The sequence below is a fragment of the Xylaria bambusicola genome (assembly GCF_022495145.1).
Source record: "Xylaria bambusicola strain CBS 139988 unplaced genomic scaffold F5B22scaffold_3, whole genome shotgun sequence".
Lineage (NCBI taxonomy): Eukaryota > Fungi > Ascomycota > Sordariomycetes > Xylariales > Xylariaceae > Xylaria > Xylaria bambusicola.
Genome location: NW_025953556.1, coordinates 1,532,908 through 1,548,145, shown reverse-complemented (window position 1 = coordinate 1,548,145; position 15,238 = coordinate 1,532,908). Strand labels below are relative to the sequence as shown.

General features: G+C 48.2%; 5 protein-coding genes across 5 annotated transcripts; 2 read left to right on the top strand and 3 right to left on the bottom strand.

Moving 5' to 3' along the window:
* Window positions 1-1,002: 1,002 nt before the first annotated feature.
* F5B22DRAFT_269630 (uncharacterized protein) lies at window positions 1,003-1,839 on the bottom strand. The gene has a single exon (XM_047970185.1). The coding sequence runs from the start codon at window positions 1,682-1,684 to the stop codon at window positions 1,196-1,198; it is 489 nt and encodes a 162-aa protein (XP_047835486.1). The 5' UTR covers window positions 1,685-1,839; the 3' UTR covers window positions 1,003-1,195.
* A 2,924-nt stretch (window positions 1,840-4,763) lies between these two features.
* Window positions 4,764-6,466, top strand: F5B22DRAFT_269565 (uncharacterized protein). The gene has a single exon (XM_047970184.1). The coding sequence runs from the start codon at window positions 5,011-5,013 to the stop codon at window positions 6,241-6,243; it is 1,233 nt and encodes a 410-aa protein (XP_047835485.1). The 5' UTR covers window positions 4,764-5,010; the 3' UTR covers window positions 6,244-6,466.
* A 98-nt stretch (window positions 6,467-6,564) lies between these two features.
* Window positions 6,565-7,740, bottom strand: F5B22DRAFT_269560 (DUF962 domain-containing protein). Its single transcript, XM_047970183.1, has 3 exons — window positions 7,590-7,740; window positions 7,408-7,491; window positions 6,565-7,304 (listed from the first exon to the last, which is right to left on the bottom strand). The coding sequence occupies exons 1-3, from the start codon at window positions 7,620-7,622 to the stop codon at window positions 6,834-6,836; spliced, it is 588 nt and encodes a 195-aa protein (XP_047835484.1). The 5' UTR covers window positions 7,623-7,740; the 3' UTR covers window positions 6,565-6,833.
* A 1,365-nt stretch (window positions 7,741-9,105) lies between these two features.
* F5B22DRAFT_269492 (RNA polymerase Rpb7-like domain-containing protein) lies at window positions 9,106-10,393 on the top strand. Its single transcript, XM_047970181.1, has 4 exons — window positions 9,106-9,550; window positions 9,602-9,682; window positions 9,749-9,918; window positions 9,978-10,393. Exons 1-4 carry the CDS (start codon window positions 9,302-9,304, stop codon window positions 9,991-9,993), a joined length of 516 nt encoding a protein of 171 aa, XP_047835483.1. The 5' UTR covers window positions 9,106-9,301; the 3' UTR covers window positions 9,994-10,393.
* Window positions 10,394-10,505: 112 nt separating this feature from the next.
* F5B22DRAFT_269518 (phosphoribosylaminoimidazole carboxylase) lies at window positions 10,506-13,570 on the bottom strand. Its single transcript, XM_047970182.1, has 8 exons — window positions 13,351-13,570; window positions 12,599-13,287; window positions 12,399-12,545; window positions 11,865-12,324; window positions 11,612-11,764; window positions 11,527-11,542; window positions 11,266-11,395; window positions 10,506-11,148 (listed from the first exon to the last, which is right to left on the bottom strand). Exons 1-8 carry the CDS (start codon window positions 13,385-13,387, stop codon window positions 10,969-10,971), a joined length of 1,812 nt encoding a protein of 603 aa, XP_047835482.1. The 5' UTR covers window positions 13,388-13,570; the 3' UTR covers window positions 10,506-10,968.
* Window positions 13,571-15,238: the final 1,668 nt, after the last annotated feature.

Here is a 15,238-nt window from a genome sequence, read left to right as displayed (position 1 = left end):
CAGAGCAAGTATAATTACGGTTACTATTATCGGAAGACGGCGTCACCAAAGAAGCCGTAGATGATGGATAGGCTGTCTCGATCCTCTTCCTGAGCCAATTGAAACATGAAAATGTCCCGCAATCTCATCTCTGTTGATCAGTTCAGTCATAGACATGGCATGGTTGACGCGCTATGACTTAGGCATCCTAACAACTCTATTATTTGCGAGCCTTGCCGAATCAGCTGCGCCGCACACGTCTTGAGCCATACCCGAGGCAAATGTGGGACAGCCGTCAGCAATCGTCTACTTTAACGGTTTTGCCTATAACTGGAAGCAGCTGTTTAGATGAGAGCAGGTCATCTGACTGCGGCCGCTTCCCATTCAAGCACCATTTAAACAAGAAGTAAATGCGGCCATGCGCTAACATAACTCTACACCCTGGCCAGGCAGGTCAGCACCGTCGAACAGGGCCCCTCTCAATCGCAAATATAGCGGTTATAACAGGCTTGAATATACACCAGGGGTCATTTAGTGCAGTATACCGTGCCTGGGTATACGCATAGTCCCGGTGGTAGCTTTTCTTTTACTGCCTCAGGTAACCCCCACGACAAATAGATACGTTTTATTATACGGGACCACGGAGGCTTCAAATGAAAAGGCCACGCTTCAAAGTCGCGAGTGGGGTTGTCAAAACAAAACAGGCCCAAGAGTCTTTATACCCCATTTTCCGCCATCCGCATGACCACAGACACGGAACCACGTCACAGCCAACAGATGATTGCTCGCCAAAATGTCTCCCAGGCAATGGTTTCGCTGTTCCAATCTAGTCTAGATACCCAATGATCCGCTCATTTTTGGTTAGCATATGGTGGCTAGCCTATGAGATAGAACAGAGAATCATCTGAGTGTAATATGAATTTTTCATCTAGGAACATTAGAAGCCCTCTTTCCTAGGTCTGGATCCAAATTCATTTCCCTCGCCGTGCAGGAATGATTCTACCGTCTATTCTTCTTTCCCTTCCTTTCTGCCGCGAGGGCCATGAATATCAGTCGTGGTTGAGTCATAGACCAAGATATTGTTGGCTAGCCTGCTTATAGATGGCATGTTACAACTATGTACACAACACGCAGCCTGCCTGATAGCTAGTCGAGCTATACAATTAACGAACCACTGCGAAACCCTAAGCTCAACCTCCCTGCTTCTCTCGTCATTCTATCGGCACGCAAACGCCCACAGTCCACACGCAAAAGAGGGAGCGGGGGGCGGGATGTGAAATCTGGTAGGGGGTTTAGATTGATGCGATATGCTAAGAATAAACACGTGCCATGTGTTGAATAGCAACATTCGCATGTCAATCCACGCAGCAACACCCAAGGTGCAGCGCAGCAGTGCAGGCAGGATCTTCCTACCCACTGGTGTGGCATCTTTCTCGTGCCGTCCTAGGGGCACATATTCATTTCTCTTCTGCTGGAGATCGAGAAGTATGTATGATTCTGGAAAAGAATTGTATAGTGGGATGCATGATATGGGATCTGTATTCGAAAGCCTCTTTGCCACCGCCACGGCTACTCGTTCTCTCACTCCGAATTCTTGCTGCTTGTAGAAAAAAAATGAATGTGCCGTCAAAATCAAACCTGGAAAGGTACCATTCGGCAGCAACACTTTTACTCGCCTGCGTCCGGCGGCCCGGGATCTTCCCATGGCATCCCACCCTCGTCCTCGGTCCCTATCTCCTCCCGACGAGGTACAGATCTCACTCCTCCTACATGTAGATTACCTACCATGTACTACCATGTAACTCGACGGGCGGGATGCGGTTTGCTGCAGCCCAACAGCGAAGAAATTTTCTTGGCAAGCGTCAGCAATACATGACTTCCCGCTTGTCAAACGATGTGGCATCGGGCTCTACTACTAGCGTGCCTCTATAAGCTGGGAGTACCAACGAAATAACGATAACAACGACGATAGTGATGAGAATTATAACAGAAAATAACTAGCCCTTCTCGAAGAATGCCACCCCTTGCCGTTGGTCAATCAAATGGGAATCCCCTTGTGATGCTAGGAGAAGGACATGCCATACCACACCGGATCGTCAAAAGGCATGGCACTGACCCTACTCTACCATCCACTGGTAGTACTTTGCCAAAGTGCCAATACCAGTCGAAGAAGGTAACCGGTTCGAGTAATCAGTTCCATGTCTCTAATCATGTGAGCTTTCTACACTATATCAACGTTGATCTTATTACTGTTATAATAACCGGCATACTGTAGGTAGGCTGGTGTTGTACTGCAATCATGAGGATTCGTATACGCTGGTCTCCCTTTCCCCCTCTTTCCTTCTATCATGTCTGCCTGCTGAATTCATCACTGTCCTATCTATCTAAGTACCCACCAGCGGGGGAGAATTGTTGGACAAGATGGTTATGAAGAAATAAGAAGGTCCTTCATGATCTTCCCAAGGCATAAAGCCACGGGAGCAGGGCTTATACTTTACATATACTAGGTATCTATATGGAAGTGCACATACAAACAGGGGCCACTTACAAAGGGACCCAAGTGTTCGTTTCTTGTCGGAGATAGGTACCCACTAACAAGATTTTATGTACTACTTAAGTAGGACAAAAGCTCCGAAGCGGAGCTGACCTCTCTGCGGTTCTTGATTTCTTCACTCGTGGGGAACATTATTATTTTGTAGGTGATGAAACGACTATCTTGAATTTGATAACACACACACTGACCTACCTGCATACACATTCTCCATATAGGTACACATACATATACTAGTCATACTACTTAGTATATACGCAACAACCTTGAAATGGGCACTTGCTGTAGCATTCTATCCACAACATCCACAACCACTGCTTCGACTAGGGGTGTACACGTACTCTGTACACTATTTGAGAACCCTGGTGGCCATAATCCCCATGTCCTGCCCAGGCAGTCTCCAAGTCAGAAGAAACCTGAGTCCTTGCCTATGCTAGCCGAGACCGGGCAAGCGGGTTACTACGCTCGTTGCGTAAGTAGTCTAGTAGAACGATGTCTTTCGATATGTAAGGATCGTTTCTTGTCGGTCTTCTCTTTCCACAGCTACTGTACGCGAAGATGACGTTTCTCTCGATAATCCGCACGTATCTAAGCGGAGCGGCACAGCAACCCTCCCTTGCCCGACGAAAGCGAGCTTTTTGCTTACCGAGCGTTTGGGTTGTCTAGGTCCCGGGTACCTCACTCTCGCTTCTCCCCACTATTCCACACCCACCTTTTCCCTCAGTCTCGGGTATGTACTTTTATTGTCGCATTATGGCCGCGCTCGGACTGTCTTGGGCGGTCCCTGCGGTCGCTGATGATCGTAGGGGAAAAGATGACTTACATATACTGCCTGCTGTAAGACTGACTTGCTTGCTTGCTGCAGGAAATCTCGGCCTAGAGAGTTGGTTGGTCTTATGTGAGGTGAGGTAGGTGGTGTGTGGTAGTGCGCAGTTGCAGTACCTACTTAGGTAACATAAGCACATAGGAGCAAGTAATTAACATTACTTGCTCCAACCGACCTTGTTGAAATCGGACCCCCTGGTTCCTGCAACATCGGGTTTCCTTTTCAGTTTCCTCCCATTTGTTACCAGTGTTGCGATTGGTTTATTAGACGAGTGGATGTCTTTTGCGGGATCTTTACCTCGTTTGTCGAAAGTCCCTCGGGTACACGTATTTTAAGACTCTCTAACGTAGTGTGGTAAAGTCTAGTCTTGTCTCCTCTAGGCGCGTCTTGTCTCAAGCAGCTCTCCTTGTTGTCCGTAGCCTCGTCGGAAGTCGTAGGCTGTATCATGTGATATCACTAAGCATGCATGCATGTGAGTATGACTACCTGCTTTCCAGATAGATGGAAGGATGATGGATGGACGGGATGGTAGACTGGCTAGCGGACTATTGAGATTGCCAAATGAGATAGATGAAATTGACGAATGAGGCAAGTGACAAATAGGCCGTGTTGGAAACGAAACTACCTTGGTTGCTAATTTACGTGTAACCAGCCGCACGGCGCAACTATGACACCACGCTACTTAGACAGTATACACTGATGTGTAGTGTAGTTCGGAAACCTGGTCCATGTATAACCTGTGCGCCTGCGTAATGTATGTGTAGTGTATGTACATGTATGTATGTTTGTAAGCAATCCTTCGGGAATTTCGATAGAAATTAGTAAAGTCGCACGTGTTGGTTAGCTCGACCCAGAGTTACGGTGAGGAGCCGACTTGGCTGATCCTAGGTAGTACAAAAATAGCGAAACCAACTAACAATACGAAAGAGAGAAATCCTGGACCAACAATTAAACTGAATCGCCGGTATGTGTCACTCATTCAAGGGTGAACCTCCTTTCATACTTCCTCTTCTTAGCAAGAATAGGACTGACTGGTCCACTGCGTGTTTCTTATCGCCGTAAATATTTTCTGAGGTGGATAAGCAATGAGGTAGATAGGTACACGCACAACAGTCCGCGTCATGGGAAAAATACATTTCGTCATGTCGTGACAAAGACATTGTCTTGTGAAGCTCAACGGATAGTGCTTTTGTTCTTTCACCTTGTTGTGTTTGGTGTTTCACCCCCTTCTTTCAAAGAACCTATGCAGTAATGTACAAGTAGAGCTGACTGACCGTAACAGCATTGTTAAACTAACAAGACTTGCAAGACAACACAATAACCAGGAAGCCTCTAGAGTCTTTACAGACAATGCACTCACTCTACCTAAAGTCTTCGACAAAGGCCCTAGAATGGAGCGCATATTTAAGACACCTGGAGTTTCCAGAAGAATTCGGAGGAGAATGTCAGAAGAGGAACATGCTCGTATATTCACCAAAGCTTTTATTTTGAAGGCTTAACAAGACCTGTTGAGTTACCAAAAAGCACCAAAAGGCAAGATAAAACCCCGTCCACAAGTACCATTGTCTACCCAGTGTAGGAACCTCGTTTTCATAAGAGAGGGGGCAAAGCATACAAAATATAATCAGTAAACGGCAGGTCTGAAAACGCCGTCATGTGTGTGAACTCGTACGAGCACTATAGCCAGTGCAACCATATCAATACCACGGTAACGAATTGTCCTACGCATCACAAGCAGCAGGCGTCCGCTAGAGGCGTCTTCGGCAGCATATTTCGGCGCAGTATACGGGAGAGAAAGAACTGCGGCAAAGTCATTCCACACGAGCTGCGAATTGAGGGATACTGCCAGCACTGCTCGATCAAGAAGCAGCAGCTACGGGGCGAGGTAGTCGGGAGAGGCGCGCTGAAAGTCCGGAAGCAGGGCTTCCAGGAAATCTTTCAGGAGGAGCGCAAAGAAGCCGCCAGGAACGCACTGGCGAAATCCGAGAGGCGGAATCATGATGCCAGAGGCAACAAGAAATCGAATCATGACATTATCCATGTCGAAAACAGTGTCTGGCTAAGCGATCTTTATTATCACCCGGAAACTCTAGCGAGGAAGGAAGCATACGCACGAGAAGCCGCGCTGGCGCCGCCGATTGCTGCCCAGAAACAGGTGAGGAACCAGAGCGATCAGGGAAAGGGAGATGTGCGCCATAAAGCACCGACAGCAACAATCCAAGATCGACGGCGGGGAGAAAGGAGAGAGGCCGAAAGCAGAGATGAGTGGATGCCGGCTTACGGCAGCGAGAAGCCTTTGAAGAGACCGCTTCCGCCAGCAGCAGCACGCGGACACACCGGCCGCTTCGCAAACAACAGTAATTACAATGCCGCTCCCGGTCTTCCACCAGCAGTCGGCCCCCCTCCCGTCCCACAGCCTCTTCGTACCCAGCGGAACAACAACAGCCGATCATTCGCATCCAGGGCCCAAGCAACAGGATATCCCGACCCCCGCCACAAGCCGAAGCCCGCCGCATACAGCGTCTCCCCCTCTACTGCTTATTCACCATCCTCATCCTCTCGAAAACACCTTGGCCCAACACAATCCAGCAAAGCCGAGCGACAACAGGATCGCAACAAGATGCGCCAAGGCGAAGACGCGCTGATGCGGGCGCCGGTGCCGTCAGGAGGAGGCAGGGGGCCCAAGGAGCCGAGTCGCTGGGAGACGGGGAAGACGACGTTGTCGGAGCTCGTCGAGAAGACGCGGAGACTGTCTGGTCAGACCGACTCGGACTCGGACGTGTCGTTCGTGTGCCAGACCTCGCGGGCGATTAGCGAGGAGGGGAAGAACAAGAAGAAGGGGAAGAAATCGAAAACATCTGGCGAGAAAGGACGTCGTCATCGTTGAGTAAGTTTGTAGCAACACAAAGGACTTTGGCCCACTCACTTGTTCATCTTTAGGCTTCTTCTCACTTCTCTTCTCTTATGTCGAATCATTATAGAGTAAGTAACTGTATTTGCGTTATGGTAAGTAAGGTGAGTTTTGTTAGTGTTTAGATACCATTCACGATAGTAATCGATCAATATTCTGTTTTCTCCTTCTTTTTTGGGCAACTCTGTTTCATTTGAGGTTTAGTACTAGAAAATGCATGGTCAAATAGGGGAAAGGGTATCGTAACTTCTAACTCGTATATAATATAAATTGTATAAGCAATTAGCGATGGCTCGCTTTCTATACATCTTAAGTAATGCGCCAGGGGTATCAGAAAATCCTCACCACAATGACGCCATAAGCTAGCTATTAACCGTTTCTTCACGAAGTGTCTGACAGCGACTGTCACATTGGCCCACGATATGCGAGAAACGGCCGGACGACGTCCTTTGCCGGGTTCTAGGAGGTGCCCCAGATTATATCAAGAGTCATTCCCCATATCGCATCAACATCGGCGACGTCGATTCAGTTCTAATGAGACCCTCGCCATGGCTTGGGAACAGGAATTATTGAGCCTTGCCATTCTTGACCTTAGCAGCCGCCTTCCGACTCCTAAATTTGGCGATTTCCACTTTCACGGCCTTCTCTACGCGGGCTTGAAGCTCCCGCCGATAGCCGAATTTGAAGAGGAACTCAAGCCACACGAATAGCGGCGCAAGGAAGATGGCCTGGACTAGATTGTCCAATAAAGCAGGCGCTCGGCCTTCGAAAGCCCCATGGCCCAGGAATTGAAGCAGCCAGCAGACGACGTGTACGGCGATGGCGACTTGGTTGGTCAACGTTGGATCGCGGGACAAAGCGGCCTTCCCTAACGCGGCAGCACCCAGACATATAAAAGCTAATATTGTACCGGCGACGGGCTCTAAAAGTACGTATAAGCCGCCCCAGGCTAGCGCAGCGAGGGTGCCGAGATTGAGGTCAAGGTTCGGTATGGTTATGGCGTCGGGAAGCGGAATAAGCGTGCCGGTGTTGGCGCCCTACAGGACAGGAACGAGAAACAGCCCGATTAGACTTAGGTCAAGGAAAGGTTAGAGATGGGGGAGGGGAGGGAGGGGGTGCAAGAGAAAATGAAAGGCGTACAAGAGTGAAGCCACTGAACAGAATCAGTGGAACACAGACCATGTGAATGGCAACATTGACCGCGTTGTCGTGGTATGCACCGTACTTTTTGAGACATGTCAGCATCAGCCAAATTACGTTTTGAGAACAAGCCGGCTTGGCCGGGACAAGGCTGAAGGGCCACCGTAGGGATGATTACTTACGAAGGTGAGCTGCTTTTCAAGATTGAGAGCCATTTCGAGGGTTGAGGTCTCTCTCTAAGATATAAGGTAGATTGTTGTCGTTGTTGAAGCCAACGGGAATAGTGGTGGAGTCCGATTGTGCTCTGGGACAGCCAAGTTCCTGTTCCTCGTCCTATGGTATGGTAGGACCACAGATCCTGTCGACAGATGGATAAGGGTATCCCGACCTACGCACGATACCAACCAAGTAGAAAGCAACGCAAACGTTTATATCATCGAATAAAGACTACATGTGGACCTGTGTAGTGAGAAAAGACGGGCTGCTAATATCTACATCTGGAGCATCCAGATTCAATCATGAGACAGGAGTCAGCTCAAAATGGAACGGGCAAGTGTCCAATTACTTGGAGGGGATTGGGGATCAACAGTGCAGCATTTTTTGTGCTACTCGCGGTACCTGCAGGTACCTACTTTTAGGTACTTCGCTCAATAGGATGGGGTCATCTATTTTAGCATCGATTTTAGAATCCGTCCCAGCATAGGTTAGGTAAGTAACTACATTCACATCAGTGTTCAATCATTAAGCAAGCACCCTGTAGATTCGGCAAATGGAATGCTCAGATAATAAGTGTAGATTCCTACTACCTACCTACCTACCTATGTAGTTATCCATTGTAACAGCCTGGCTGGTGTAGCCGCAAAGGCCCAGGCTATTTGATACAGCCAAGCTGATAACGCCTTAATGCGGTAAGATACAAACCCTACATGTTATCTCCAAAGCTCATCTTGATTCTTATAGTAAGTAGGTTACCTACATATGGATTCTTTAAGAATTATTCATGCTTTTTGCTGTGTTCATCAAATCCACGTGTATCAATCATGGGTAGGGTTCTAGAGGCACATCGACTACCTAAAGGAGAAATGTTCTAGAAGAGGTCATGCACTAAAGAGTGCAAGAGCATGCACCTAATCATGAACTACACAGGCCTACTTGAGCAGTACCAGACAGTACCTACACGGTTAAGGGGGCCTAAGGGTATCTAGTGTAGGTGCGCCCGTACCTACATGTACCCATGTACATACGCAAGGCAGCCAGCCAGCCTTTCCTGCTTCCCTTTGTCTACGGATCCAAATTGTGCGGCCAGCCAGTCGCCAGTCCTCTCTCTCCCAAGCTTGCCCATAACCATTTTCCAGGTAACAACAATCCTTAACATCGCCAACCACTGCAGACGGGTGAACACTGCGCGATTGTTGCGACTCTCTCATTCTCTCTTATTCCAACTTGCGCTTTTCGCAGCTCTTAATTTGATACCCGGACTTTGTACTTTTACCGTTCTTTGATAGCTTTGTTTATTCTGCCTTACCACCCACCAAGAGCCGTTCGTAATCGAGTCTGCGCCCGGTCGCCTGCCGTCATTGTCTATTGTCTATTGTCTGTTGCTTGATCGAGGGCTGTTGCCGACAATCCCTTCTGCTTCTAGGGCTCCTATGGTATGGAATCTCAAGTCTGAATAGAGTTGCCACAGCCATCTTGCACCTTGGCGCCAGCACGCGCGTGCGTGTCCGGGCCTCAGCCAGACCTCAGCGATTACCTTCCCTGCCTCTCGCCGTCTTCGCCTTGACCAATCCAAAGCTTCGCATTCCTTCTCCTCCTCCTCTGCTGCGGCAAACATAAGTACGGCCGACCCGCCGAATCGAAAGATTTATCCACGGTCGATATAACATCTCCGACCATGTTCTTCCTGTACAATCTTGAGCGCAGGGTAACACTGCATCCCTCGTACTTCGGCAAGAACATGCACGAGCTGGTCACTGGCAAGCTGCTGAAAGACGTGGAGGGAACATGCACCGGAAGCTACTATATCATCTCTATTATGGACACCTTTGATATATCTGAGGGGCGCATTCTTCCAGGCAGTGGACTCGCCGAGTTCACTGTTGGCTACCGTGCTGTGGTCTGGAGACCTTTCAAAGGCGAGACGGTGAGACTACTGTACTGCTATCGGCTGGTATCGCATTCTTACAGGATCTAGGTGGATGCTGTGGTTGTTAGTGTGAACCAACATGGCTTCTTCGCCGAAGCTGGCCCTCTCCGCATATTTGTTTCAACCCACGTAAGTATCACTGCGTCGTCCACCTGCGACCCAGTTTGAGAGAGAAGTTGACAAATCCACATCAAGTTGATCCCTCAAGACATCAAGTGGGATCCCAATGCCACTCCTCCTCAGTTCACCAATAACGAGGACACCACCATCGACGTTGGGACCCATGTTCGAATCAAGATACTGGGTACTCGAGCCGAGGTTGGTGAGCTCTGGGCCATTGGTAGCATCAAGGAAGATTACCTTGGGTATGCGCCCTTCCTGCCTTGGCATCGACTTGTGTTTGTTTACTGACATAAATAATCAGCACCTTGCAGGTTTGATGTGAAATCCAGCTCGTTTTCATCGTGGATTTTAGCCGAAGGCCGGTTGACTTCTGGTTTTCGATGGACTATCGCGATATCAAAAACAACTGTGGAGGCGTTGCCATAACTAGATCTTATAGGGCAGATCTTATCTATGCATTAGACTTGCAGCAGCGTTTCATCAGTGCTTATATACAAGGTAAAGTCCAACTACCTACTCGATTCCAATCGTCAGCCAGCCGTGTTCGTACCAGTCTAAGCAAGCCGCCAACTGCGGGGAGGCCCTTACCCTCAAGCCCTACGCCCAAATTGTCGATTTTTTCGATCAAAGGTAGTATGGTGTCGGGAAGTTCGACCGCTAGGTGGGATGAATAATACTACTAATAGCCCGAGTCGGTATTGCTAGTACGGTGATCTTCGATAGCGATGTGCATATACCCCCCCTACCTACTAGCAACTGCACCTGATAGTGAGGGTGTAGTGGCACAGACCAAAAGCAATATTCAGAAAAATTTACAGAGAGCAGGCTCAGCCGAAAAAGAGAATAAACGTAAAGATATTTCCGCCTCCGCTTAATTACTTGAGCCTACCAATAGCTTATGGTACTGAATGAAGCCTGGTTGCTTTATTGCTGTGCGAATAAACTAATACCAGTGCACTATGATGCCTAGTTTGGATTGGTCTATTTGCCGTGAATATGTTTTGTTGCTGGAGAAGTGAAGGACACGCCATGATTCATACCCAGTTAACGTGACCTAGCTTGATACCTACGTAAGGCAAAAATCACATCACGATGTTTTCGTTACAAGCACGTGATCATGCTACTCACAATGGTATCTCTATCTCCTTTTCTACCGTACCTAGTTTGTATAAGACGGTCCTGGACAGCTACTACTCAAATATTGTTTCTTTATCTCCCGGCACCCGAAGACTGTAACATCAGTCACGAATCCAGGAATCCCTTTTCCCCAACTCCCACGAAAGCTTACTCGATCAAGAGTCTCGGTTTAAGTATTTTTCCCAGCCCATGGAGCGAATCGCCTCGTCTTTGGCGAGGACTTCGTTCTTCATCTTCTTTTGGTACGCCTTCATCTTCTCGGCGTACTCGGGGAATGCAGCTCCCAGTATCCTGATAGCTAGGAGGGCAGCGTTTGTGGAGTTGCCTATTCCGACCTGTTGGATGGTAAATAGTCAGCGAGTCGGTCTGGCAGGAGAGTATGGAGAATAGGATATCGAGGAGTCATGGAATCCATGGGAGTTAGACTATATAGAGGGGGTTGGGCTACGTACGGTTGCGCAGGGAATACCTCGGGGCATTTGGACGATAGATAGTAAACTATCCATACCATCCAATACGCTCGCCCTCACGGGAACTCCGATTACTGGTAGGCAAACCTCGCTCGCTACCATTCCGGGGAGACTAGCGATGGTCAACAGTTGGTCTGTGAATCATACCGAAGCTTGCAAGGTTTTCGGAGATTATGTGTGGTCGCCAGACCGGCAGATAGGACTTTCAATCAGAAGCCTATGGTTGAGAAGAAATGTACTCACTGTGCGGCTCCTCCAGCTATATCCCAATAGGTCAAAATTAGCACAGTTCCCTAAATCAAGGCTCTTAGAAAGATGGACCACTTACCAGCTGCAATAATTACTTTGCAACCGGACTTATTCATCTCATCGGCGAAGTTCATCATTTCTTTAGGTGTACGGTGTGCTGACGTGATCCGAACTACGAAAGGTACCTCGAAATCTTTCAATATTTTCAATCCGGCAGTGAGTGTTCCAAGATCTGCCCAGAAAACCAAATGTCAGTATTTGCTATTACTAGAAAACGAGATAGGATTTCGGTGATATGCAGTACAGAGTGAGAGAATGAGAAGAATACTAACCCGAGTCGGATCCCATTGTGACTGCTACCAAGGGGGTCGATTGTGACTGTGACGCCAACACCCCTGATATTTCTTTCGATCCGATGCGCTCTGCCCTAATCTTATCCATGCATTGGATGAGGTGATTAATCCGCTCGGAAAGCTGCTCGACAGACGACTGACCCCATGCAGTTATATGTCCAATTTTTCGCCCTGGCTTCGACTCTTTACCATATAAGTGCAGTGCTGCGCAGGCATGTGAATGGTAGAAGCTATTAGTCAAATCGACGAGTTTATCATGAGAATGGGGCTCGGCGCCACCCAGTATATTTAACATGATAGCAGACGGGAACTGAGCAACAAAGGAAAATTCTGGTGACGGGACCCTGTCTAATATAGCATCTAGTTGAGCACGGAACTGGGATCTTTGAGGTACTAATTCGATACTCAAATGGCCAGAATTGTGCGGTCGAGGAGCAACCTGGCATTCTTGATTAGCAGGTGTGTAGATAAGTCGTGAAATCTTGTAAAGAACGAAAGAGATAATGTACCCACCTCATTTACAATAATCTTGTCGTCATTATCGAGGAACATTTCGACGGCAAATACACCTCGTCCCCAGAGTCGACTGACTACGTCGCAGGCTACCTTTTGGGCCCTCTGAATAATGTCCTCGGCAACGTTCCGCGGTGGGAAAAAGACCTGTTATGAACTTAGCATATGAACTATGATACTGTACGAATAGGGTCGGTTACTTTTGTGCAAATGCTGTCTTCGTGGATCGTCTCAACGACAGGATATGGGTAGACTTTCTTCAGATTTCCATCGTCATCTTCAGTCCGCATTACCATAACGGCCAGTTCCATTTTAAAGGGGACGAACTTCTCGGCATAAAGTGGCTGATCACCCATTTGTTCAACTGCGGTCTTGAAGTCGTCGGCAGAGTTGACTTTAAAATTGCCCCGGCCATCATAAGATCCCTTGGCGCCCTTTAGCATGAAAGGAAACCCGTAGCTTTTCGCGGCCTGTTCAATGGATGTGAGGCGCGCATCGCCGGACTCGATGGCCATCTGAGGAGCAACAGGGAGTCCATTCTGGGCGAAGTATTCCTTTTGCTGGTACTTGTCTTGTATCAGACGTATGGTCTTGTAGGAGGGGTGAACTGGGACCCGCTTCATGACGGTGCCATTTCCATCAGGGGAGGGCACTTCGACACCTTTAGTTGCGATTTCTTCCAACACATCGCACTCGACATGCTCGATCTCAACAGTTAGCACATCGCAGCGTGCGGCTAGAAGTTTGATCTTTTCAGAATCTTTGAATGACCCAGTAACATGAAGATCGTTATGATTAATCTGTTTGGCGGGGCAATTCTCGGCGTCCAGCACTGCAACGGTGATGCCGAGGGGAGCAGCGGCCTGGCAGAGCATTTGCCCAAGCTGGCCTGAAATGAGAAGTCAGCAATTTGATTTTTAATAAATCATTTTGTTATAAAAGTATTTCTCACCTCCGCCCAATAGGCCGATGACAGGGTTCTTAGCCATGATTATGGAAAGTCGAAATACAGATAGCGCTGCCTCCGGAGGACCCTGTTTCGATAAAACCCTTTAACAGCTTCCTGCACCAATTGCTCGAGGATTGAAGTTCACTCCAATGCTCTCAGGAATTATCTCGACAAGTTGAGTCTGTTAATTGTCCTCCTTATGCCTATGCAAAGGTGTGCCAAGCAGGTACCTTGTACCTACCTTAAAATATGTACCGGTATTGCTCCGATCTAGGCTCATTTCATTGCCCGCCTGGCAAGGCCAGGGCTGGGATAGGTTATTGCTGATTGGGGTAAGCGGTGAGAGAGATTGCGGGTCTTTCAGCCACATAGTCCCGAGTAGTAAAGCCACACCTGTCAACATAGAGCTACATCCATGATGTACTACATGTACCTCCTCCAGCGATTTGGGTGCATCTCAAAAGATTCATCGCGTTGGTTGGATAGCAGTAAGGGAAGTAACTTTGGTTCCGCTCCTTTTCTGCTCTGCATAGCCTTCTCGAGCGCATCCACAATAGGATCAGGCCACGAAGGATTCCATGACCAGCACAGTTCTCCGTTACCCTGCATTGCTTTCCTTTGATAGGTACTTGGTCAAGCCACCGGGCCCGACAGCCTGGAAACAGTGCCGTGCGATGATCCTCCATACTGTATTCCTACTGTATACATACCGTATCTGGGGTAAAGAGCCAATAGAGTCAGTCTCCCCAAAGATCCCCTGCTAACTTAAGCGACGTATTGTATCACCACTTGAGATCTTACAACTGTATACCAAGGCGCAGAGCAGAGAAGAGCAGACGTATATACTTATTGCTGAATTTCACAAAGTGTTCTCCGCTTCGACGACGTCGTGAATATAATATCTCCCAGCTTGTCCCGCGTGCAAGCACCGTCCTATCTGGTAAAACATTCTCACCTCTTCCCGCAGCTTCCTACACCTTGGGAAATCGCGGGGACACCGTTCGATTCAGTGCCAAGAGAACTTCTTGTTTGGTTCAATGATGACATACACTACTAACTGACTGGCATGCATGTTAACCCCCCAATCCTGTGGAGATGATTCCGAGCCGCACGTAGGCCTAGGTTAGTTGTTGGTACAGGTAGGTAGGGAGCACCTTTCTGGCACCGCCTTTGTGTGGCATACGTTGACCGAGTTTGCCCAGGGTCATCAACGAAAAACAAGCGGAGGTGCCCATCAATAGGAGGCCCATTGTCTACAGGGGCTACGCATTTTATTGCCTCCAATATTGAGTTGCTAATTGTAGCTTGTGGTGGGCGTCAATAATTAGTTCTCTCATCCCATCTCACCGAGGTGCTCTGCTTCTTGTCGAATATACCAAATGAGCTATCTTGAGACTGCTCTGAAATATGCTTTGTACTATGCCCATATGGAAACCTTGTATTTCTTCCCAACAACAGAAAATCCTTCTGACATTGGCTGGCATGGTCTCAACCGGTGTGCCCCCCACGCAGCACAATATCACGGACTGCATGTCTAGGTATGCAGGTAAGCTAGAGGATCATATAGCAGGATCATGTCTCTGAGCAAATACATCGTTTCCCGTAAAACTGTAGGTTCTTTCTCCAAGTCTGCATTCAAAACGAGGCTAGATGAGCATAGTCGAGGCGTCGAGTACAGTTTAATCATGTGGTTTAGATCTAGCGTCTTGAAGGTAATGGTATATAGTGAGAGTAAATGAAGTGATAGAGTAGCAAGTATATTGTGAAATCTAATACACACATGTCCCTCGTCTCGGTGTATAGGGGAACATTCCCTGTCGTAGTGGTGGTTGTTATGTCAACAATCGAGATCTCAACCCAGACTAGCCACAGCCTTGGGAAATCCATGATG